Source organism: Python bivittatus, unplaced genomic scaffold, assembly GCF_059951505.1.
Source record: "Python bivittatus isolate LINGU-HERP-01145 unplaced genomic scaffold, Pbiv_v1 ctg000960_np1212, whole genome shotgun sequence".
Classification (NCBI taxonomy): domain Eukaryota; kingdom Metazoa; phylum Chordata; class Lepidosauria; order Squamata; family Pythonidae; genus Python; species Python bivittatus.
Genome location: NW_028277124.1, coordinates 14,480,606 through 14,507,211, shown reverse-complemented (window position 1 = coordinate 14,507,211; position 26,606 = coordinate 14,480,606). Strand labels below are relative to the sequence as shown.

Genomic DNA, 26,606 nt, shown 5'->3' with positions numbered 1-26,606 from the left:
GGAACCTGTTGTAAGACATCATGATCAACTGTGGACGGCTGGAAAAGTGTTCAGCCCATCGTTTTTTCAGTCCTTCCTGGCCTTCGATCAGGCTCAACCCATCAGATGACAGCAGGGGGGAGTATCCTGATTTAGAAGGACCATAGACTTTATGGCATTGAAGAACTCTCTGGTAGCCTACTTGTCTAAATAGCATACCACCTGCTCAGCCTTTCTCTGCCACCACTCATACTGCATTTCTCGCAGTTCCGTTTGTACTTTGGACCGCAGGTGCTTAAACTTGTCTTTCTTTGAGACAGATGATGGATCATTCTGCCAGTCTGCATAGGCCTTGTTCTTGGCCTGGAGGACTGCTGAAATGGTCTCATGGTTTTCATCAAACCAGTCTTGATGCGCCTGGGTTTTCAGTCTGAGTACAGTTGTTGCAGTCTGCATGATGACATCTTTAAACTGTATCCACTTTTCAGAACAGGTTCCTACAAGTGGTAAATTGCCAGAGATTTTCATTAAGTACATCTTGGAAATGTTGGACTTGGCCTGGGTCTTGCAGTCTGCCAATGTTGAATGACTTTCTGACAGTCCTTGGTTGCTTACAATGTAAAGGGGCTATGTGCAGGTTGAGGACCGACCGGACCAGCCTGTAATCTGTCCAGCACTCAGCAGCTCCCATGGGTCGGGTGATGGTGATGTCTTTTAGGTCGCACTGACGTATTATGATATAGTCAAGCAAGTGCCAGTGTTTGGACCTGGGATGCATCCAGGTAGTTTTGTACTTGTTTGCAAGTCTGAACATCGTGTTAGCGATGCACAGGTTGTGTTCAGCACATTTGTTCAGAAGCAGCAGGCCACTGCTATTTAGTTTTTCCACCCAATGTCTCCCAAGGACTCCACCACAGTTGTTGCTGTCTGTCCCCACCCTAGTGTTGAAGTTGCGTGGAATGACAAGTTTGTCACTGGCAGGGGTTGTTCTAATAAACTGGCCCAGTTCCTTGTAGAAATCTTCCTTGTCTTTGCCTGGACTCATGAGAGTTGGTGTGTAGGTGCTGACAATGTGATATACTGGGACCTGCTGAGAGGAAAATGGAACTTCACAACGTGTTCATTTATTCCAGTGGGTAGAGTAGAAATGTTCTTCAGCAGAGCAGTTTTGATTGCAAAATCTACTCTGTGAGTCCTGTTGTCAGCTGTGGTGTCCCTTTCCAAAAGAACGTATATCCACTCGCTGCTTCCTGTAATGAACCCTCGTTGGCCAGCCTGGTCTCACTTGAGTGCAGCACTGTCAATGCTATAATGGTGAAGTTAAGCTGCTATGAACATTGTTCGTCTTTCAGGCATTGACACCTTGTCTCTATCCAGCAAGGTGTGGACATTCCAGGCTCTGAAAATTAGTTTTCTTTTATTTGTTTTTCTTGATGGTCAACTGCTAAGGAGATGATCTGCCAGCCACGGTTAGCTAGCCAGATGTTGTGAGGCAGGCAATGTTTAGGATACCTTTTCTAACCCCCTCCCTCATGTGAGGATAGGCAGTGCTATCCTAGAAGGGCTGCCCAGCTGCCCTAGATGCTGCTGGACATCTCTGCTGCCCTGGGTACTGAGATGAATGACCACCGATCCAAGGCCACCCACGTGCAGGTTTGTGACTACAACTGCCATCGATCGTCTCCACCTGTTTCTTCGCCACTCCCTCATCACCACAGGACTCAACGAACTAGGTTTGGACTAAGATGATTTGCAGATGAATTGTAGATGAAGAAAAAGTACACAACAGTAACCTGCATGTGATGGTCACCTTTGGTCCCCACCTGGTGCTCAGTTCTCACCTGTGGTTCCAGGTAGAAGTACACATGCAGCGGCCACACCCCAGTAAACCATTTTGGCAGACAGGGCAAACCAGATGAGGGTAGCCGACGGGTCTTTGACTTTGGTGAGATAGGGGATTTTTCTGTCCCAGCGTGTGACAGACAAATCCCTTTTCTGGCCCTGGCAGACTGAGCAGAGGAGACTGATCAGTGGTCCAACGCTCAAGAAGGCAGATCCAGTAGGCGTTGTGGAGTGCTAAGAGCACAACAAGACACTTAGACATGGTGGTCATCCTCTGCAGCAGGAGAGGTCTCCAGCCATAACAGTTCTCCGTGCCACTGGATTAAGGAGAATGTGACTGCCCTGTGCAATGGCTGTTCCCGTTATAGAACAGATGAGATAACAACATATAGGAAAAACTTTGAACAAACTAACATGGCAGAAGCTATCCACTCTATACGGCACAGCTAGATAAGAGCGTTTATTCCGTATTAGAATAAAGCCACTTTAAGCAGCTGATTGCTCTCTGACAATATGAGGTGGAGACCCTCCTTATATCCACAATGATTTACTGTGGTTCTGAAAGGATATTTAGCTTTGTGCATTTCTGTTTTGGAGTTGGGTAACTGTTGACTATTCACCTAACTGACATTACTAACCTGAGGAACTGTATCTCCCAGCATAACTCCCATGCCCTCCTCCTCCTCTCCATTGTGCTTGGCCCTTCTTCCTCTGGCATCAGATAGACAGGAATGGTTGTTATTTCCTTTCCCCTTCCTTCAGTCTTCAATGCTGTTCTTTGGTCGTAGCTGGAAGAGCACCATTTTCCAGCTTCCTGTTCTACTTTCCAGAGGTACAATTGCTTTAGTCCAGGAATTCCAGAGGCAAAGCCTATCACTGCATCTCTGTAATGGATGGCAATGAGCGGGGAAGATTCTGGAATGGAACTTCAAGGTTGTCAGGAGGGGGGAGAGACATTCCCGGGCAAGCGCCTCCTCAGCCCACAGCAAGAGTGTGGGAAGATGAAGAGGATGAGGCTGGTCACTCCCTAGAGTCTCATGGGTTATAGCCACTAGTTGCCTTGGCATAGGTTTAGTCTGGTGAGATTTTGTCTATTAGGTGCAAGCTAATAAAGGAACTGAACTGTACTGGATTGCCTTGTTGCTGTTCTTGGGCTGAACCTGACAATCTCTTTTGTTTCTCATCCAGTCTTCTTTCTCCATTGCTGCTGGTATTTGGCGTTGCCTGTCTGTTGTGGTGGCAGCAACAGTTGCACCAATAGCGGCTGAGGAATCTGCCTGGGCCCTTCTGGGAGACTGCCCATCTCTTGTGGTGGCAGTTCATTCTTTCTCACTTGGTTCATGGTTCATTGTCAACCATTCTCCCATTGTCATGCTATCTGGTCCATCAGAGTAGCCATTTCTTTCTGAAACTGGAGCAAGACATTGGCTAACTGATCAATGGTCCCTGTGGCTCTGGGATCAGTATCCATCTTCCCTATCCTTGAGCTCTCCTCCCATAATGGCAGGAGTAAGAGAGAGAGAGCAATCAAGCTGTCAGATTCTCTGCTCAAACTCAGAAGCTTCCATGATTAAATAAGAAATTATTGCTTACTAGAATGAAACTAACATAAACCACTGATTGCCCTGTGTTAATCTGAGAATGCAGTTCCCTCTTTTGTCGAATGCTATTCAAATCCAGCACTTCATTTCTTCTGCCTTCCACACAGCTTTGTGGATTTTTTGCCTTGCAGATTTCAACCTTCAGTTGAAGGAACTGATATCTTGGCCCTGAGAAACTCCAGCTTCTAAAGTAAATCCACAAGAGTAGAATTAGCTATAAGATGAAAACAATCTTACAGTAAATATATTTTGCCCTTGATGAAGGTATGGTATTCCTGGCACAAGATATTATGGTATCCAAGGCAAAACAAAAAATGGTACCTTCCATAAATGATAATGATGATGACAGAGATGATGGCCATCAATGACATCTCCAGTATTTTTTTCTTAGAAGATTACCTTTCCTAAAGTGATAGGACAATTTTGCTTATTTAAAGCTTTCATTTAAAATAAAACATCATTTTAATAAATACAATCCCCCTCCCCCAACAGTTGGAAGATGATTAAAAAAAAATCCAAGATATCTTTTATTTTAGATGTAAAATAGTTAGTGAGTCAGCTCATGTGATTCTTAAAAAGGACATTGTGCTGAGATTTCTAACTCTCTTCCTGCTCTTTGAAAAAAACAAATGTAGATGGGACGGTGGCCTTTCCAAACTTCACAGCTGCAATTGTTTCAACAGATCACTGCTCAGGAGAAGCGAGATCCTGCGTAATGAAAACCAATCTACTAGAAGAGTTCCCAGTGCCCTTTTGATAAATTTAAAGTTCATAATATTAATCAGAATGTTTACAATGAGAACCAAGCAGGAGAATATTTTTCGCTTAAAAAGATTACGACTGGATTGGTAAACAGGATGATTTTGCTGACTGTGGTCTTAGAAAAGCCTATTAAACTTGTCCTTCTGCTCCGGCTACGAGACTGTATCACCTCTCCTGGATTGAAGTGCTGTCAACCAGCAAAGGCTATCGTGATTTCTATCTGCAAAACACCACCATTTATTGAGGTCCTTTATTGATAAAAAGTCTTTGGGTTTTCTTGCAAAAAGTTCACTAACTAGTGAGCTTCACAGATGGCAAACATTGTTCATCTCCTATACAGAGCGTGAAAAAGGGAGGGATGGTGTCTTTGGCCCCACCATTCAAATGTGTCTATAACCAGGGTCAAAATGCAATGTTGGTTCTTCCTACCCCTGCCCTCCTATCCCACATAACCTTTTAGCAACAAAAGGTTTAGAAAAGATATTTGAAATAGGATTCCTAAACCTTTCAGGCAGAGTGGGCTTTAACAGGGGACTAGAGAGGTTCATGGAAAGCCATGCTATCTATTACTAATTTTGATGGCTGTTTTTCTGCCTCTTGAATCAGGCAGTAGGCCTTACAACTGGTTGCTGGAAAGCAACAAGGGGAGAGATCTCTTGCTCTCTAGTCCAGGCTGGTGGGCTTCCAGATGTATCCAGGTGGCCACCGGGTGACTCCAAATGCTAGACATGATAGGCCTGGGACCTGATCCATCTTCAGGGCTCTCCTGATGTTCTTTGCACAGGAATGTTGACTCTAAATCCAACAATTATTTCACACACGCAATAGCTGTGCTACCTGTTGCTGAAACAAAAGCATAAATATTGCTACAGAAAAGACCTGAAACAGCACTGCAAACCTTTTCACTGGAGGATTACCAATAATTTTTGTAGAAAATCACTAGCAGATATTTTTGTCACATCTCTTTGGATCCAACCAAATATGTTACTTTGATACTTTGACAGTTTTTCCCCCCGTTGTCTCTCCCACTCTCAGAACACACATTGCCATTTTTTTTTTCTTTCTCCTCTCTGTCCTGTCTTTATTTTTAACTCATGAATTTCTGCCCAGTGCTATTATCATCCTCAGTGCAGAAAAGAAATGATATCTGTTGATGGTCAGTATTAAAACTGAAGTAAACAATAAGTAACATATCCTAATTCTAATCTCATCTCTAAAAATCATATTATCAGGAATACACTGGAATATTAATTAGGCCAAGATTTTTTTAATATATAAATCAAGATTATCCCATAATTACTGTGAACAAAGTTGCCATTTCAAATCTCCGCTGCAGACTAGAACACTGGATTAATTATGCCAGACTGCAGCAATAACCTTGAATTAAGGCAGCACAAGTTTCTATTTTAAAGGAACAATTGCCTTTCTGGTTGATGAAACCTGTCGTCCCATCAGGTAACAGACGTGACCAGGAAAGAGAAAAGCGATAATGAGTCAATCCAAGCTGTTTGATACATTTCAAATCTTCCTCCCACAGAGTATAACTGCCACAAGCTACATCACCAGTCTGGTTCTTGAAAACCCGATCTCCTCCCTGATGGGTGAACGTGTCCCAAACACTGGGGCCTTTTCCATCTGCATCCCAGCCTCCTGATTAAAAACAAAATGATCGTTACAGTTTTGACACGGAGAAGACACACAGTGAATACATAAACAATGCCATCACATAGTTAGTTCAAACAAACAGGCCAAAAAAACTTTCACATAAGAGTGATTATGCATGACACGAGTATGATCTTTCCACACTGTACTTAAATCTTCCAAACATTTACCGTCATAATCCACACCACAGAACTATACTAAATATGTAGTTTTCCCCCTTGGGCCATTCCATGCTCCTTGGCCCTCAGTCTGTGGCCCTGAGACTAATTTCCAGTCTCAACAGACAGAAAATTTGCCCACTCCAATTCTCCAGTAAAGGAAGGGATATGTTTTGAAGTTTCAGCTAACCATAGCAGCAGATTTCAAGAATGCTTGTAGGCATGTATGCAAAATGAGCTTTCCAAGCTCCAAAGTACCAAACCTATTATGAATCAAACAAACATTTCCTCCAAATTGTAACCCTAATTTGTACTCTAATACCTCTTACACTAGCCTCTGGAATAGCTCTCATAATTTTCACAGCCCTCTCTCACCTTTATAAAGAGCTCCAGGTGGAAGTAACATCTGTGCTAAATTCTCCTGAGAGTCAAATTCAACTCCTAGTGACTTGATGGGCGCACCCATACAGTTTTAAGGCAGCAGGACAGAAGTTATTTGGTCTTGTTTTCTTCCGGGACACACTTCCCAGTTTAGCCTCTACTCCTGGAATTTCCTAAAGGTCTCTCATCTAAAAACTCACTAAACCTGATCCTGGTGAGCCTTCTGGAATCAACCAAGGTTGGCTAGATGTTGCCCCTTGCTAAGATTATACTACCATGGGTTGTCTTAAGTAATCCAATAGAAGAGTAGGTATAAAATAAGGAGGAAAAGAAGGGGAAGAGGAAGAAAATACTTTCTAGGAACAGTACTAACTGCCCAGTTGTAAACTTGAGGAGAAAGAACAGGAGCCTTGGAGAGAAAAATCCCTGGGACCTGTTATTTTGTTTATTTATAAATATTGTAAACAAACAAATAAATACATTTTCCCAGTCAGGACTGGGATGGTACATATATGGAATGAAGCTGGTGAGGGAGCTGGAATCAGCAGTTCCCAGGCTGGATAGAATCGTTATGTCAATACTGAGTAGACATCTTCTACTCTCAAGGCCATAAGGAGAAAGGCTTAATTTCCATTGACTCAAAAAAGGCAGGAGAAAAAGGCCTAGAATTTAAACCCTGGAGCACAGACATATATGTGTGCTTTGATTTCTGTATTCTGCAGCAGGCAGCTCTTCTGCACATACGTAGCTTCTGTCTTGTCAACAATAAGTAACTAACTGCTGTGCCTCTGAATTTCTGCAGTAAACAAGGTATTGGCTGGAGGGCTAAGATTTATTACCATGGCTATTGTGAAGCTGGCCAGGACATGAACCAGAATATATGCAGCAATAATCTAACTTATTTTTTGAGTTTTGTAGAAAAATCCATTTTAACCATGCTTATTTCAAATTGAGATATGGTGATCTTGCTGGTCACTAATTTCAGACCTGCCCTAGTTGGGCTGGTGCTGTTCTTTGATGGGATGTTTTGCATCAAAAGAGCTTAAAAATAAGACCAGGAGGAAATTATGCACAGCTGCACGGACATTTAAATGACCAAACAGCCACTGCAAGACTTTATGCATCTATGAAGGCAAAATTATGCACGATAAGAAACAATAAATAAAAAAGCTGATTCGTGTCAAGTTATCTTCCAAATTGTGTCAGTATGGGTCATCATGATGTCGTTAGACATCACTTATTTTGTCCCCATCTGTTGGTAAGATGAAGTGGGGATAAATAACAGCACAGTGTAACGATGTCAGGAGATGGAGTAGCTGTAATATATTTTACAGAGAGGGAAGAAAGGAAAAATGGAGGATTTGACACAAGGCTGATATTTATTGTGGCAGCTCCATGTTTCTCAGAATGTGTAGATCTGTCCTCAGATAACAACAGATATTGATGGTACTTTTTTTTTTTTATTTATACTTTCAGGAGGTTGTGAACTGGAGGGGAAAAATGTCCAAATAAGTGTAAAAGAACTACAAGATCTCACAGGAATCATCATTTAGGAACACTACAGCTCACAGATCCTATTCCCATGTAATTGCAGAGTTTATAAGAAAGAAAAGTCTTAATACAAATTCATCAAATTGCAGTTCTTAAAAAAGTCTATGAGTTAATTGGGGGTCTCTCTGAGTTCGGTAGCAGATTACTAAAGTGATTTCCACAAGTGTAGGTAGGTTAAATGTGAAAAAAAGAGACAGCCTTTCAGACAAGATGGATTCCTCCAGAAAACAACCATTTTGGGTTGTCTGCGGTGTCCTTTGAAAGTCCTGATAGCCTGTTAGAAGGAAAGGAAATGCCATTCTAAACCATGGCCTCAGGCATATAGAAGATGTGAATTAATGTAACAGCGTCTCTGCAAAATGTCTGCCTTTCGCTTAGACAAGCGTCTGTGGGAGGCTGGGGGGGCTGGAACAGCAAAGGTTTTCACCAAATTAAATTTTACACTAGGTTTTTGCAACCTCTGCATAAATTTTTGCATCCTGATAGTTTAAAGATATTTCATAGTGATTTCAAAGTCTTTGATAGAGGTCACTATTTAAAATGTCATTATAGGCTCCAATCATGCATACCTTACATTTTTTCCCCCTGATTCTCTTAAGTGTATTGCCAGCATAGCGTTAAAGACAGAGCTGCAATCTAGGACCTCAGCTGTAGCTTGAACTCATGAGCTAGTCCTTAAGGACATCGTGATGTTCTTTGCTGTAGCTTGTTCTGCAGCGTGGATATGATCATATTGCCTTACGATGAAGGACTTTAGAAGAGGCCCTAAGGATATGTGAGAAAAACTAAAGCTCCTTTCTAAGGCACTTAGACTCACCTACAGTGGGGTGAGAAAGATGAAAGGGACCAGAGAAACATGTGGTTTGGAAACGGAGGGATACGAAGAAGGAACAGGAAGAGCAGGTGGCAATCGTGGCTTTGTACACCTTTGGGTTGTGTTCCAGTTGCACCCATTCCTGGACCAGGAGACCCTACGCACTTTCACTCATGCCCTTGTGACCTTCCATTTGGGCTACTGTAATGTGCTGTATATGGGGATGCCCTTGAAGAGCATTTGGAAACTTCAGCTGGTGCAGAATGTGGCAGCACAAGTAGTAAATGATGCTAGTTACTCGGCACATGTAACTCCACTACTCCGTGAGCTGCACCGGTTGCCAGTGTGCTTCTGGGTGCAATTCAAGGCATTGGTTGTCACTTTTAAAGCTTGGGACCGGGTCACCTGAGTTCCCATCTGATCTGGTCCGGCAGCATACATGTATTCTGGACCCATTGGCCAAGGAATGCCAACTGGTGGGGCCCTTTTATGATGTAGCACCTGCCCTATGGAACATTCCCCCTCTGGAGATCAGGATGGCCCCATTCCTGCTGGCCTTTCACAAGGCCCTAAAAACCTGGTTCTGTGCCCAGGCCTGGGACCCTGATTGTGTGAAGGTTCTGACTCCTGGCTTTGCTAGCGATTGTCAATTGTGATATCTTCCTCGGCTTCTGTATATTTTAATTTTTGTATTTGTGATGGGAATTGTTTACATTTATTTTAAAATAATTTGCCACCCAGAATCACTTGTTGAGATGGGCGGCCATACAAATTGAATTAAATAAATAAGAAGTAGCTGGAGTATAAGGAATGGTGAAGGCTGTGTGATGCAAGCAAGGAAGAGATAACTGGGCCACTAAGGAACAAAAAGCTGGAAAAGCAAAAGTCACAAGAAATTATCTACAATTAGAGAACACATTATTCAGAGCTGACCCAAAGGGATGGCCTTCTCTTCATGGGGGGCATGTCCTCAGAGCAAAGACAACATAGCTAGTGTGCTGCAGTGATGAATGCATTGGACTAGGACTGGAAAGACCCAGGTTCATGTTTATCCTCAGCCACAGAAGCTCCCTGGATGACTCTGGACCAGTCACTCTCTCTCAACTTCAAAGGATTGTTGGGGAAAGAACTGGAGGAAAAAAGATTTTGTACACTGTGCCATGCGTTCCTAGGTGGAACGAAAAGCTGACGAATTAATCAATCCATCCATAGTGTGACCTGGTAATAAAGAAATATTGTGAGGACCTCATTTTTCTCTGAAGATGCCTGTAGATGATGCTACTGGCAACAATTAGCCTACGTGAGCTGTAGGATGCAGCTTCCACTAAAATGTTTCAGACAAGAGACTCACAAGGACGTGATATGGTGAAATCTGCCATGTTATCAAAGAGGATATAGTTATCCTCTTAGGCCATAGCAACCATTGCTGAAATATATCATTTTTATAGCTGCAACTGCTCCCCAAGAATTTGGGAGTTACTGGTTTTAGATAAATATTTGTTAGATTTGTATCTCACTTTTCCTCCAGGACCTCAAGGCAGTACATACAGTGCTGTCTCCTCCCATTTTACCACACAATTTAACAAGCTTGTAATGTAGGCTGGGCTGAGAGAAAGTAAACTGTCCCCAGTAGACTTCCCCAGTTTCCCTGGAGAATTGTGCTTTTGACATGACATTAAGGTAATGTTCAGTAGCTGAGGCTTAAATATTTCTGAGCCTTTTCCCCACTCTCTTGTAAATATCTGATTTTTGTAAATACAAAAGAGAAAGGAGAGGGAGAGGCCACTGTGATGTAGTGAGCAATCTGGCCAAGGAGTGTTAATTTCATTTCAGGTAAATTTAATTATAAATTTCAGGGCAGAATCTTTGCAAAGTAGCTACCGTATTTTTCCGACAATAAGTCGCCCCCATGTACAAGACGACCCCCACTTTTCCAGCCCAAAATTAAAAAATCAATATTTTAAAGATAGTGCAGAACACATTTTTATTTAGTCATTAGTTAACATTGACCTGATACACTCGGTGGGAGGAGGTCCAAACCGTCTCTCTGCAGCTCTATATCCAGGCTCTTTTGCTTAACTGATTACATTCAAGCACGAGTGAAACTGCAGATAGCTTGTCTCTGCAATCAGCCTTCCTCTAATTGGTTTGTTCAGCATCAGCTGACGTCAGTTACATCAGGCTCGTGATTGGAGGAAGTCCGTTTGGGAGACAACTATTTCACTCGTGATTGGAGGCTAGCAATAGGAGGAAGCCTCTCTGCAGAAACAAAGTATGGGCAGTTTGGAACCGCATGATTCTTGGCTGACTTCCTTGAATAAGACGCCCTTCAGTTTTTAGGGTAAGGATTTTAGAAAAAAGTATCGTCTTACAGTCAGAAAAATACGGTAATTAAATTCAAGCCACCATTGGTCTCGGCAGACCAGATTGATTTAGCCTGGACTTAGAAGCTAAGCAGGAGTCAATCTGGTTAGTACTTGGATGGGAGACCAACAAAGAATACAAGACTATACTGAGAAATCTAAAAAATAATCCCTGAAGAAATTACTTTGGTATTACTCTCAAGAAAACTAAACAGAGGTAGTTATACAGATCAGTTGAGCTTAACTTGGAGGATTTAGTCATTTTAGTCCTATGATAAAACTGGTTGTGGAAATGTATCCATGCATGTATCTTGTTTCTATCCAAGATATTTAACTACATCCTAAATTAGGTGAGTTCCTACAAGGCATCTGAAAGAACATGTAAAGAATGAAATGGCTGGCTCTAAGATTGGTTCTATGACCAAATGATTGGTGAAATGAGAAAGCTAGAGCTACATGCGTCAGGCTGCTTTTCCTCAGAGTAAACCATCTAACTATAATAGGAATACTTTAAGGTGGTAGAAGACATGTGGTATAATTGTATGAGTAGCTGCGTTTGTAGTGAAGCCAAATCTCACTATTTCCTAGCACTGTACAGTGAGCAAAGAACAAAGGAATAAACCAGAGCTTAAATTCTGCTCACATTTTATAGAAAGTAATGCTTTTCAGAGCTGCCTGTCTCAAAAGTTAAAGGAACATTATGGCTTAGAATCTTTTATAAATTAAATATCACCTAATCTCCAAGATGAATACCTATGCAACACTTTTACATCAGACCTCAATAAAAATGTGTTTTAATAATCAATCACTATCACAGAGATTAAAGATGGAAAAGATACATTAGGAGGACATCCAGTCTACCCCTTGCTGAGGTTAAATTGCTCTCTGGAGTATATTCAGTATATCTTAAAACTAAGTTTAATGGAAGGTTAAGTATATTAGGAACAGCTACAGCTTTCCTAGAATATGAAATATCTCTTCCACAACTGGTTTCCTCACAGACACTGAGCCATGTCCCGGGCTTCTGGAGGAAGCAATGGCGAACTTAAGATGGCTCCACTAAAAGTGGAGCTGACGACCGTGGCAGAATGAAGAGCCAGCAAGTAGAAGAGCTCTTTATAATTCCTCTCTGGAAAAGAAGAGGACTTGAGATCACCCACAAGTGCTCCATACAGTTACTCCTTGCCAAGAGACCACCAAACAGTGGTCACCAGTGGGTTTAGAGCTAGGGAAAAACCATCTTTCAAAGGTTGGTGCCTTTGAAAGAACACTGGGTTTGCATACTTCCTTTTCTAATCACTTTTGGAAATTGTTTGTTAACTGCTTTTCAGCTATTAGGAACCTTTGGATTGACAAGTTTTATAAGCACTGGGTGAGTTTCCTTCAATCCTTAGTGAAAGAAGTTTTAAATACAAGTTTAAGGATTTAAAAAAAATTGGGGGGATAAACAGCAAATTGTGATCAAAACTTTGATTTTAGAAAGTTACAAATGGACTAAGGATCCAGATAAAATTGAAATAAGATTTGGAAATTAATTATAAGAATCCTTCTTGTGGGAAAATGCTTTTGTTTTGAATTCTTCTAAAAAATAATAATAAGATAAGACTTTAAAAATTGGACACTAGAGGGAACTAGAAGGAACTAAAGATTATAATTAAAGGAGAGGAACATTTAACATTGAGTTACAATTACAGAATGAACCAAAATATTCTAACATTGGACATACTGAAAGATATTTGTGAAAAATGGACTCAGAAATTAATTTTAATAGCGTCAACAGAGGCATCTGCCTCTATGGAGAGACTGTGTCTAAAAGATATTATGGAAGAGGAACAAGTTCTACCTGAGAAGATCGAGAATGAGTTGAAAATGGATTTACAAATGACAGGCTACAAGAATGACATGGAAAAAGATATTATACTGGACATACAAAAGAAACCAGCTGATGGCTTAATAATTAAAAGGGATATACAAACAATAAACCAAGAGAGTGACCTGGATAATTTTCCTATATTGGATAAGTTAAAGTTTTGAAGAGTCTCATGACAAAGGGCAAAGAAAAAATGAAAAGAAATCAAGTTCTAGGACATTATTTGTAGGGACTAAAGACCAAGATTGTTAGAAGTAAAAGGAAGGTTTATTTGATCAAGGTTAAAATAGATATGTTGTTATCTTTAGTAATCCTTAATGGACTTTTGGTTTATGGATTTGTTTATAGATAAGAGATGGGATATGGGAAGAAGAGATCATTTGTTGTATTTTAAGAGGAGGTGATAAGTTACTAAAATTGTTTATATTTGTTGTGATGAAGGGGGAAATCACTTCTTTATATATTTCTTTTTTTTTCCTTTACTATATTCTTATTTTTTTCCTTTCTTTTCTATTTCTCTCTTTATTTTTTCCTTCTTTTTTTCTCATAATCATAATATTTAATAAAATTACTGTATTAAAAAAAAAGAGACATTGAGCCATGTCCCGTGTTCCTCACTGAAATGTATCATAGCTCAAGTGCACTGGTTTATCTACACAGGTTTTTCCAGCATATTAAACTTTAATGTGGGGCCATCTTCAAAGGACGTCAATTTATTACATCAACATTTTTTGAGCATCCCGCAAATTTCCCATTTTCTTCTAGTTCAGTAATTCCTGGCAAGTCTATTTTTATCAATGGAGAAAGTTTGCTAGCACATCAACTTTGATATCAGTTAAGTTTCTTCCCACAGAAAGTTTTAGCTATTTGATGCATCAAACTTTCACTTTTCTATGGATCAACTAAATTCTAAAATAAAAAAGATAAAGCAGGACTATCTAATGTTATTTTAGAAATATTAGTCTTGGGATCTTTTGCCTTCATCTGCCAATGCTTTCATGTTTCTCTGTAAGATGCCATGGGGAAGTCTTTAATGCAATATTTTGCAGGAGAAAGCATGAGGAATCCCAAGTTCCAGTAAAATAGTATTTATTCAGCCCAGCACATTTCAGAAAAATATTCCTTACTGAAGAACAACGAAAACGATCCCAAAAAAATGCAATATCCATGAATTATAACATATTGATAAAAAGGTGATTCAAAATAATTAAGTCTAAAATAGAATAGCCTCACATTAACAGATACAAGCACTAAAAAAAGCACATCTGTAAGTATCAGAAACAAGAATGCTATTATAATGGGCACAAAAATAATTGTTTACAAGAAACACAAGCATATCTTAGACATGCAGTGTATGCTTTCCTCTGTTGTAACTAGAAATAAAGAGGAAAGAGGAAACCAAGCACAAAAAGTATTTTTTTAAAAAACATCAGATACCTTCAATCTGATATGCTGCTGTTGCTGAGCCCCAGGCAAATTGTTCTGGGAAAGTAATACTTTCAAGATTCCAGTTGTCATCATCTGGAGAGGAGATGGCATCACTAGAAACTGGAGAGGGACCAGAATCCATGGGAAGACCGGCCATTCTGTCCATCAGCAAGGACTTCTCCTTTTCATCCCCAAGACAATTTCTGAAATTAAGGGAACAGAAATGGAATGTGAGTTTTAGCCATTAGGAATAAATCATGGTTCATTCATAATCCAAATGGCATATATTCAGACTGTAGTATTGAAGCTCTGTATCCTAAGAACCATCTACGAAGACACTTGGGTTTTGTGTTCAGGAAATAACCTAATCCAACATTCCTTTGAAGAAAATATGTTTATCTCCCCAACAGAAAGAGTCCTGTCAAAACCAGAGCAGGATCTGTTATTTTAAAGATTCCCAAGTATCAACAGAAGGGAACACCATACACTAGTGCTAGACAATCTCAAAAATAAAATATTGTTTTCAGCACAGAGTTCCCCAGTAGACAAAAAAATTTAAAAGTGAGGGCTACTACTTTTGGTCACAAATCTGTGCAATTTGTCAACAGAACAAAATGAATGGGCATCACGTTGATTATTGCAGACAGATTGTAAGTGGACCAAAATCACCCCAGGAGGTTTCATAGTTGAAGGTGGGCTTGAATCTGGATCTAACAACCACAACTACTGCACTAATTGGTTTCTCCGGGGGGCATTTTGAACAATTTGCTTGGGTAACTCTTCACTTTGATGTGTAGACTTAAATAGTGGGCCACAATGTCAGACACACATTAACACAGACAAATTCTATCCATAGTAGAATTCCATCTACATAGAATATTGGATGCTTGGGGTGATGGAAAATAAATTCTCTAACCTGAAAATTGTTAAGCACCACAAAGAAATGGCTCACTAGATAGTAAAAGCAATAGTGTAGCAGAATCTGGATCCCAGAAATAATCATAGGAATAATATCCAGCAACAAGAGCAGTTCTGCCTCAGGTATCCAAGTAATGTGGATTACACACTCATCTGCTTTCTAGGGGCAACTCAAGGATATTAGCTTGAATGTGTAAAAGCATAGCAACAGGTTTGCTAGCAAATATTTTGTGACTGAAAAGGGAACAAATACAGGGTCATGTATTTGAGACCATATAAATGGAATAAACACAAAAATGAGGTAGTGAAAACTATTTCAAGGGGAGATCTACCAACCTTGGGAATCCACTACAGTAAAAGAGATCAATGTTATTGTTTCTAGCTCACCCCAAAAAGACACTATATTTCTTACTTCTTTCTTTAACTTGCCCATTTGTGGAAAAAAACAAAACGAAACGAAACAGAAAATGGAATATAGAAACTACTAATATTGGCCTCCCAGAAGAAATAAATTTTCTTCATTCAAGTCAAAACTCAAGGGCTTTCAAAGCTAAAGTGTTTTTAAAATAGCACACCAGATGGCACTATTGCAACTTTATTGTTTGGATATTGAAAATACTATTCCTCTTCTGTCAGTATAAAACACACCCATATTGATTTATGGTCAGGTCATTATTCATATTCATTAAGCCACGGGCAACATGTATCTATGACATAAAAGTGTGTTGGAGAGGGGAGCAAACTCTTAAATGCATTGTAGACTTGGGTTATATTTGCCTCCCTTAGTCTAAAAAAACTGTCTCCCCAGAAAGCTGATCTAAACTGGCATTAAGTTTGATTTCGGCCAGACCTCAATGCATAGGTAGGTTTAGTTAACTACCTCCAAAAGATTAAAGCCAGAAATGTCAAGAATGGTTGCACAGAAATTTTAAAACAACCAGATCTGTATGAAACAACTGTTACTCCGTTCTGTATGGTATATTAATTACATTTAAATGTTATTCCTCTTTCAAGAAGTTGTTATGACATATTGTCACTGGAAGGGTCAATGCAGAGGAAGAACTTGAGCAGAAGTCTCCATGATCCAACTCTCAAGTCAACACATGAGCCTAAGAAGACATCAGCCTTGGAAACTAGATTTCAGTTTGCAATGAAGAAGAACTTTGGATAGTTTTCACTTCCAATGAGGGAATTAAATTTCCCCATTTTCCAATAATTGTAAAATTTGCAGCAGTAACAAGGAATTTTGTGAAAGTTGGCCGGAAAAACTCTATAGTTTTGTCAGTTTACACCCACCAGTTGTCTTGATTGATGTGGAGATAAAAACTGAGCCCCCTGAGACTATATTGGAAAACATAATTGAGTCTGGTGTGTTACATTTTCTTATGCAAATATTAAATAGAGAACTGGAAACAGTAAAAACAAGTGTACCAATAGCACTCTTTTTTATGAAAACACTGATTAGAATGTCTTCCTAAAATTGCTTAAATGGTTCATAAACAGGTTGGCTGACTGAGATGAAGGTGAAGAAAAACAACAGATTTGGGGTGGGTGCAGAAAACCATTAATCCGTGGCAGAGAAAATGGCATTACTTGCAATCTATTTAGCACCTTCATTAATGTTCTGAAAGAAGGAGGAACAGCCAGATTAATTAGATCTGCAGATATGAAGAGTGGGAGGAGCAGAAAAATTAGAAACACAGGGAGAATTTAATAGAGCCAATCACCTTGGAAAGTGACAAACGATAGCACACAGGAGAAAGATCATAGTGGCAAAAGAGGAATCTGACAAGAGTCCGCCATTTCACTTAGCTGAAAACTACTGGTTGGTTCAAGATGGTACCCTGTTTTCTTTCAGGAATCTTTTTGTAGAAATACTGGTCTTGTGGCCCATGGCATCCAGAACAAATCCATACAAAATCTAGCCCCCCAGTTTGTAAGCAGCAATTACACAGAAGACAGGATGGGCTCCCTCAGTCAGTCCAGAAAACCAAGAAAACATCAGCAAGTTGCTCAGGCTAGAGGAAATGTTAGAGAATTGTAGTAGCGGGATGGTGTAGAAACAACATTTGTTTACCAATCTTCCAGGACCAGGACAATGCTCTCTTGATGCTCATATGTAAGTACGAGGCTTAGATATCTTTAGAAACAATTTTCCCATCTTGGCTCAGGAAATGGGCAGCCAGGTGAAAAGATCCCTTGGAGTGAGTGCTAAAGATCAAGAACTGTGATTTGTATAAAATAAGTCCACCCTGTTATTCTAATTTTGAGAGAAAATGAAAACCGTTCTTTTTCAGAAAGGAAAGAATGAACTGGAATCATTCGATGTGTTGGATATGACAAGCACACCTCTAGAGCAGTGTTTCTCAACCTTAGCCACTCTAAGATGTGTGGACTTCAACTCATGCCCACTGGGGGAATTCTGGGAGTTGAGGTCCATGCATCTTAAAGTGGCCAAAGTCGAGAAACACTGCTCTAAAAGTCTAACATTTGGCCATATCAGATCAGCCTTATCAACTCTCCTGATCATGTACTAATCCAATCAAAGTGGGCCTCCCAGCTATCTGGGTCAATCAAGCTAAGGTCAAGTAATTTTGAAGAATAACCTTTCTTTTTCCACATTCTGTATAATGTCATCATCCTCCCAGGATTTCTCTTTGGTTTGATTAGATAATGTAGAGGAGTGTGAAGATACCTTGGTAAGAGAGAATAAATGAAAACTAAATCGTTGGAAAGAAGGGAGCATCAGAAAAATACTCAAAATAGCCACTGTTTGGGAAACTCTGGCAGGCTTTCAAAATTTTGTTATTCTACCCTACAACAATAAAATAGCGTTTCAGGAACCCTTGCAATATCTGTTTCCTGACATGGCTTACCTCAAAGGTTGATAGCCAATGCCTGTTCAGATGTGTTCCAACTGTTGTTATGAGTTTTAGAACTACAGTCTTCCAGGATCAGTAATTTGGCTATCATCCACTTACACATTTGGGACAACTACATTCTTAACCAAGTAGAAATGAAAGTCTCAGAGTCCAAAAGTTATGACTCCTCCCCGCTTTCTTGGAAACCTTGGTGACCCCAGTAAGATGTGATTCCTGAAGACCAGAGATGAATTTCTCCCTTTTTGCCAGAGAAAACATGCTACCTCCTGCTTTGCATCTCTCACCTGCTAAAATGAAATTGAGAAGAAATTTCTCAAGGGTTACATTGCAAAGGCACATTATAGCAGTGAATTTCCAGCCAAGGAAGGGCAGGAAAAGAGACCCCCAGAGCTTTGAAATATTGTGGTGATTTTATTTTGACTTCTTGATATAATTTTGGGGTCTAGACCTAGACTACACCTAAAATTCACTTTAAAAAGGGCAGGACTTTGATCACATGGTTGCCTTTTTTTACCCCAGACCCCGTGGACACCTGTTCTTTCCACTAGAGTGATCCAACAGGAGTTTTGGAAAATGTTGCCTTTTGAACCCACTTCTATCTCTGGGGAAGATTTCTATCTCCCCAATTTTTATTCCAGTCTCCTTAAAGTAAATGTTACATTTTCTTGTTTTTGAGTTTGTATTTTCCTCTTTATGTTCTGTTTTGAACTGAATCATTCATTTCCCCCAGTTAAAATAATTAGATCTGGTAGTATTTTTGCTGATCCCTAAAGAAATTCCTTCAGAGCTTTCATTTTGCCTGTTTTATAGGAATCAATTAAAAAAAAAACCTCATTTAATTGGAAGACAGAAATATGTGTGGTTGCGGTTTTCAATAGCCTCCAATACATGTTTGGCTGTTTTTTTTAAGATCTCTTAGTCAATATGGATTAAGAGGTAGTTCAAATTTTGAACTGTGTTCCTGAGATATCTGGCAATTGGTAAGGGGGATAAATGACAAAAGGTGAGTGACAACGTCATAATGCAAATACAAGTTACATACTTCCATCCAACACAGTTGTCTTTGTGTGATAATGTATCTGCTTGTCATTGTGGTTGGCTTCAAATGCCATTAATAACAGGTACAAAAGGAAATCCTTTTCAAATTTTGCTTTCAGATCTGGAACACTGAATGGCCTCTAGGCTACAATGAACAGTCCAATGTTCAAAAATATTATTTCTAATTGCCCAAAAACAAAACTTTTGCCCACAAAGAGTAGGTTTTATGGAGAAGGATTTCCCAAGACAATAAACCATTGTAGAATAAATTGTATGGATTACTGTAATGCATTTGATTCTTTACTCATCCATGTTGGCCTCCATCAGCCACCATTATTCCAACTCCACATTGTCCTCCATCAGCCACCATTATTCAACAACCTTTTCTGGGAATCTTTCTTCTATCCCTTCCTGGTTAGGAAAAAAAAAAACACCTCCCATTATCTGGTAACTAGCCTGCATTTGGAAGAAGCCCTGAGAATTTTTAGAATGAGCTATAGAATCTTATAGCACCAAACTGATCCTAGCTTTTCTCAAAATGCTAAGCAGGATCAGACCTGGATAGGAGACCACCAGGGTTGTAGGCTAGACTGGGGGGCGGGGGAGGGGGGTTGATGAAATATTCCAAAGGAATATTCTGGGATATATCCCAAAAGAAGACCATGGTAAATTACCTTCTTACTGTTGCCAAGAAAGCAACTAGGATGTGTTCATTAAGTCTCCAAAACTGAGTGTTTACTTAGGATTGCCTAATCAGACCCTGCTAGGCTTCTGAATCCTAGAATCCTTCTGGCCAATATAAATGTGGGCCCCAAATAATAATTTAAAAAAAAGGTGGGAGAGAAAGAGAAGAAAAACAAAATGAAAAAGATGAGGAAGAAGCAAAAAAGGAGGAAGAGAACTATCTGTCTGTCCGGGAAGCTGGAGTCAGTAAACTTGAAGCTAACCTCTTGATAAATATCCTTACCTACTAGTTAAAATTACATCACAGCCCCAGTGGACTCAGTTGACTGGCCCATCTAATACTGGCAGATAACTTCAGATCCTCTTGGGAAATAGCTATTCAAAAGAAACTGAGTCTCTATGGTTTCTCCAGTGATGCCATCTTAACCTTAGAGTCAGTTCAAGCTAGGTCAAAGTTAAGGCAAAGGATCTGAGACAGAGAAGGCCAAACAGAAACTGCTGCATTTTCTCACAGTATCATTCCTAATAACCAAATCTTAGCACCTAAGCCAGCTTCGTATTTATATCATATTGCAGTCCCCAAATTCAGGACAGCCTTATCTCTAGCCCAGTTCAATGTCCTCCCCACAGCTGTTTTGGAAGGGAGATATAGGAAAACCCCATAGGAAACCCAATATTGCCCCTGTGACACAACCATAGAAACCACAATCACAGCCCATGTTCTTTTGTATTGTCAGTTCTACAGGGAGATTCACCACCAGTTGATTACCCCCCTTTTCTTTAAATTTCCAGGGCACTCTAATCATTTTTATTTGCATTATCTGTTAAACAACCAAGATAAATTTATTACTCTAAAAGTAGCAAACTTCTGCTACATTATGTGCATGCTTTGCCAGCAATTATTGATGCAAGGGGATAATTTTGCTTCATTTGTTTTATAGAATATATTTTTATTGGTCAATGACCGAAAATAAAGTTTCTGTCTCTCTATCTGTCTGTCTGCCCTGTCCAAACCAATAAGATTTATTATAGACTAAACAATTCTAGGATTATGTTTTCCCTGTTAAAAATATGAAATATTCATCTTGAACAGTAATCTATGTTTATCATGCCCATAGGACTGGTAAATATTTCCTACATCCAAATTGGCCCTTGGCAACTTCCTACTTAATGTCACGACTTGAAGTTATTACGTTTCCTTTCAGCAACTCAAAATGCCAACAAGTTTAAATTGCTTCTTGGATTACTTTTTCATACACTCTTTTTTTGAAAGGCGTGTAGGGAAGGACCCAGAATATGTCTGCATTTGTGATTTGGGAATATTCTGTCTAGCCATTTTTCTCAGAAGCTAGTTATTCATAAGTGATTTGGGGGGGGGGGGCGGGAGTGAGATCAGACAGCTCATAAAAGACTTGTGCATGAAAAATATAAACTTACAGAGTTTTCTCCGGAGACATTCGTCGTTCAAGTAGTCATATTTCACCACTGTTGAAACCTTCCCCTCCCACAAAGTGAATTTAAACAGGTCAGAACATCCAAATAATAAAAATAAATAAATAAATAAATAAATATACTAAGCTGATCAGGTCTCAATGTATTATAATAAGGATGTGCAAAGCTTATTGTTCTGGAAATACAATGTTTCAAAGAAACAAGAATGATCCTTTTCCTCAGAGATATAATGTTTTGTTTTGTCTCCTTTTTCAATGGCCTGGACTTTTCATACGAGACAGAGATATCAACGCTAAGGGTCATTCCTTATTGGAGGTTGCAAAAGGTTTTACTACATCGATCAAACAAGGGGGTCACGGTGACGGTCAGACAATCTGGAGGGTCCAGACCGATCAACAACTACTCACCATGCTGTTACACTTTACTCTGCAACTGACAACAGGTCTAGCAAGGAGAAGAGCTTGAACTTCCCTGGAGTAGCTACCTGGTTTTCCTTATTGGAGATACAGAGAACTTATGAGCCAGGAGCCTATTTGGAATTTTGAGACCAGCTGGGGGACGCAGTTATCAAATGGTTGGCCATTTGTGTGGGGTATGTAGACCCCCAGGGCTTTTCAAAATTTTCAGGACATGGAACCTCGTGGTTAAAACAAAGCAAATGAAAACCAGAACCCCTGACCAAGAGGCAAGACTCTAATGATAGAAGACTGACAATTAAAAAAAAACACCAGCTTATAATTTATTTATGCAAATTTATATATTAAAGTGATTTGAATTTCCAAAAAATGGACGCCCCAATTCCTGTCCCAGAAAGTTCCTATACGATTGCCAGTATTAAAAAGAACCCTGTTTATTACAAATACAAAATTAACATTTCTAAATGTGCAAAAAATTAAAACTTGAATTTTGCTTTTATGGGGGATTAATATTTTAACCAAACAAATCAATGAACTGGAATAGGGTTGCTTTGCCTTAGAAAAATATTTATGGATCTCCCAGGCTGCGTCCAAGTGAATTTTCCTGTGTTTTTTTCCCTTAATTTATCACAGAATCCTATTAGATTCTCTCAAAACTCTAGACAGAAGTGTCAAAAAAGTCAAGATGGTGGCCATGACAGTACAATGAAAGATAGCAATAGCTCTATGACTTTTAGAATGCCTGTTCTATTGCTTTTTGTTTCCTTTCTTTAAATGAATGGTCCTTGCTTAACAACCATTCATTCAGCGACTGTTCAGTTACGGCAGTGCTGAACGAACAATACTTATGCCCGGTCCCCAAAGTTACAGCCGTTGTAACGCCCCTGTGGTCACATGATCAAAATTTGGGCATTTGGCAGCTCATCCACACTTACAACCACAGGAGCACCTCAACTCCCCCCACCCACCTATCTTGCCCCCCATCTCTGCCCTTTTGGCTGCCCTACACAGTGGCACTCCTCAGTGATGGTGGTGGCACCCTGTGGAGCTGGGGCTGAAGTAGAGGCCCGGGGCCTTCAGGAGTTTCAGCTAGCCACCACCGTCCCTGGACCTCTACTTCAGCCCCAGTGCCACCATCACCACCGAGAAGTGCCGCCTCAAGCCCCACACCATGGCCAGCTGCCACAGCACCACAGCGTAAAGCCTCAGCTGCCCCCCTTCCCTGTGCTCCACAGTCCCTGCCGCCCCCAGCTGACCTTTGTTGGTTTGTTCCTCCCACTGCTAAATAGGTGCGCCCGGCCTGGCCCTATGGGAGGCAGCTGCTGGCTGCATCAGGCCTTCTTCCCAAGGCCGTGTCCGCCCCACTCCAAATTGTGTGCTGCCTTCTTGCAATGTTTCAGAAAGCTTCTGAAGGCTGGCCATGGCACGGGGCACTCCTTGGCAGCCATGGTAGCCCTGGCTGAGACTGCTGAAGGTCCTGGGCCTCTAGTTCAGCGCCCCACTGCCAAGGAGTGCCACTGTGCAGGGCAGCCAAAAGGGCAGTGATGTGGGGGGAGATAGATGGGTGGCAACAGGGACTGCCAGGATTGCTGCCGCTAAGCAATGCGGCCACATGATGTCATGCTTTACAACCGCATCGCTTAGCAACGAAAATTCTGGTCCCAATATTCCTTGTTAACCGAGGATTCCCTGTATTATTTTAATGTTTGTAGTTATTGTTTTTAAAGTTGGTAGGTTTTCTGGCATGGTCTTATTTAAGGCAGGTTTATTTTTATTGTTATTTAAGACTGGTTTATTGTTCTCTTGTAAAGTGGGAAGAGTGGTATAAAAATAAAACGAAGCAATAATAATCATAGCCCCTACTCTTATTCTTATTATTTTACCCAGCTTATAGACTAAGTACAATATCAGAATTTAAACATTTTTTATTATTATTAAATGCTGAGGAAGAGAGATTCAAAAACTCAATGGGATACTGAAAGGGGGAAAAAATTGAGTGCAGTGCAGCTAAAATTAATTGACTGAAGATGTACTGAATTTTCCCCAGTTGAAATCACAGAGACTTAACCCAGGTACAGCTGGAGTGCAGACGTACTGCGTGCCTTTTATCACTTTCTCATTTACGATTTTCCAAGCTCATTGGCCAAATTATCTACTCTTGAACTCCCAGCTCAAGGGGGGGGGGGGACTAATTACAGCAACATGATCCCAGAAAAGGTATGATATGGGGGGATTCTTTTGCTGTCAACAAGGTTTACATGCTAAGATACTTAACAGATAAATTTTATGCCTATGAAGCCAATGATAATAATATTTAGCACCGATATAACATATTTCAAGTACTCAAAGTGCTTCCCATAGAGTTTACAATCTCATCTACAACAGACTTGCAAGACATGCTGATATTGACATCTGCATTTCATTTATTTATTCGATTTATACAGCCACCCGTCTTGCAATGGTGACTTGTTATGTAGATCAGAAGCAGGCGACATTTTCAGCCCTCTGTTTTGCCTTTTCAGTTTTTCGGCCTCAAATGAAAGCCTGGGGTGAAAATAATTGCAAGCTGACTTGGGTAGACCCTACTTGCTTGTTTATTTAGTTATTTAGTGTTGGAAGTGGGGGTTGCATACTCTTTTGCACCATTTTGCCATGAATAAATATATAGATATGGGTATATAGAGATATAGATAGCTAAATATTAGCAATTTTGCTGCCGAATGTTTGTGCTGCAACATTGCTGCTTTGTTACGTTAATTTTCCTATTTCTTTGTTCAATTTATATCCAGCCTTTCCTGCAGCACCTCAAGGCAACTTACATCGTCACTATGCCCCCACAAGAACCCTGGGCAGTAATTGGGTTGAGAGAGAGCAACTGGTCCAAAGTCAACAAAGTCAGGGATCTTTTGCTAGTGGAGGGGGTCAAATGTTTCCAATGCCTCTTTAGCATCCATATTTCCTGCTTTTATTTCAGAAGATGCTGCAACCATGTTGAAAAATTGCTAACAATATCAATATCTCGATGTACATTGCTCTTCCTAGCAGCCATTCCAAGTTGTTGAGGTTGACAACGGAGGGGTGGCTGAACTAGCCTACAACCTACTGAACCTCCGTTGTGGAAGTCACAACTGAAAAACCAAGATGGTGCTGGGTTATTAGTCTGTGCAGCAGCAAAATATGCAGAATGTAATCTTCAGTGTAGCATTCAGATGTCCTTCTTTAAAATCAGATTGGAAGTTTTCAGAACGGTCTGTTGAACATACTATGAACTCTTAAAAGGCAGTCCTCTTTCTTTTCCTCCAGGACTAGAAATATACAAGAAAAATGGTAGAATGAAATATAGACCTTTGTTCAGCTGCATAATTCATGGTGCTTGCCCAATTTGGCTTTTGCTGGAAGCATTGTGTTTTTTGTAGATGGAAGGAAGTTAGCTGGTTACACACCATTGATTTGGCCCTGTGTGTATCCAATCTTGTCCACCATCTTTTCCTTGTCCAGGGTCAATCTGTAGCTGCTCCAGGGTCATTCCAGTCATACCTTTGATCTACCTATTTACCTTAGTTGTTCTCTCTTTTTTTCCCCTTCAACTTTGCCAAGCAGAGTCATTTTTTTCCTTAGTACATCATCTGGTCACACTGCATGCCCATAGTTATGTGAGTTTTGCTTCCTGATTACTGCCTTAACCTTCATTTGGCCAACAATACTGTTCTTGAAATTAGGTTTTCTTCGCAAGCACCTCCAAATCCACAATTCAAAGGTGTCTTGTCTTCTTCTTCAAAGTCCACCTTTCACTACCATATATTACCAGTTGAAAAAGAAATATTATTTTAGCTCTTCTAACCTTTGTTGCCCCTTCATGGATCACTGCCTTGTCGTGGCGAAGGGGCTTGCGTAACTCAGTGAAGCCATGAGCTATACCGTGCAGGGCCACCCAAGACGGACAGGTCATGACAGAGAGTTCTGACAAAATGTGGTCCACTGGAGAAGGAAATGGCAACCCACTCCAGTATCCTTGCCAAGAAAACCCCATGGACAATGTTAAAAGGCTAAAAGATATGATGCCGGAAGATGAGCCCCTCAGGTCGGAAGGTGTCCAATATGCTACTGGGGAAGAGCGGAGGGCAATTCCAAGTAGCTCCAGAAAGAGTGAAGCGGCTGGGCCAAAGCCGAAAGGACGTTCAGCTGTGGATGTATCTGGAAGCAAAAAGAAGGTCCGATGCTGTAAAGAACAATATTGTATAGGTACCTGGAATGTAAGATCTATGAACCAAGGCAAGCTGGATGTGGTCAAACATGAGATGACAAGATTGAACGTCGACATCTTGGGAATCAGCGAACTGAAATGGACGGGAATGGGTGAATTTAATTCGGGTGACCATTATATCTACTACTGTGGGCAAGAAACCCTTAGAAGAAATGGAGTTGCACTCATAGTGAATAAGAGAGTGGGAAAGGCAGTAATGGGGTACAACCTCAAAAACGACAGAATGATCTCAGTGCGTATCCAAGGCAAACCATTCAATATCACAGTCATCCAAGTCTATGCCCCAACCACTGATGCTGAAGAAGCTGAAGTTGACCGCTTCTATGAAGACCTACAACACCTTCTAGAACTAGCACCAAAAAAAGATGTCCTTTTCATCATAGGGGATTGGAATGCTAAAGTAGGAAGTCAAGGAGTAATCGGAATAACAGGCAAATTTGGCCTTGGAGTACAAAATGAAGCAGGGCAAAGGCTAATAGAGTTCTGTCAAGAGAACAAGCTAGTCATAGCAAACACTCTTTTCCAACAACACAAGAGACGA

General features: G+C 40.3%; 1 protein-coding gene across 2 annotated transcripts in view; it reads right to left on the bottom strand.

The window, feature by feature from the left end:
• The window catches only part of LOC112542854 (cytosolic beta-glucosidase-like), a 91,840-nt gene that overhangs the window by 41,631 nt on the left and 23,603 nt on the right, over nt 1-26,606 (bottom strand). For both annotated transcript variants that reach the window (XR_015794210.1, XM_088131327.1), the window contains exons 2-3: nt 14,421-14,614; nt 5,607-5,834 (exon numbers count right to left, since the gene is read on the bottom strand). Coding sequence is in view for 1 of the 2 variants with exons in the window: in XM_088131327.1 (XP_087987453.1) it covers nt 5,607-5,834; nt 14,421-14,577 (385 nt within the window). In the remaining variant the exon portion in view is untranslated. The remainder of the gene's footprint in view (nt 1-5,606; nt 5,835-14,420; nt 14,615-26,606) is intronic.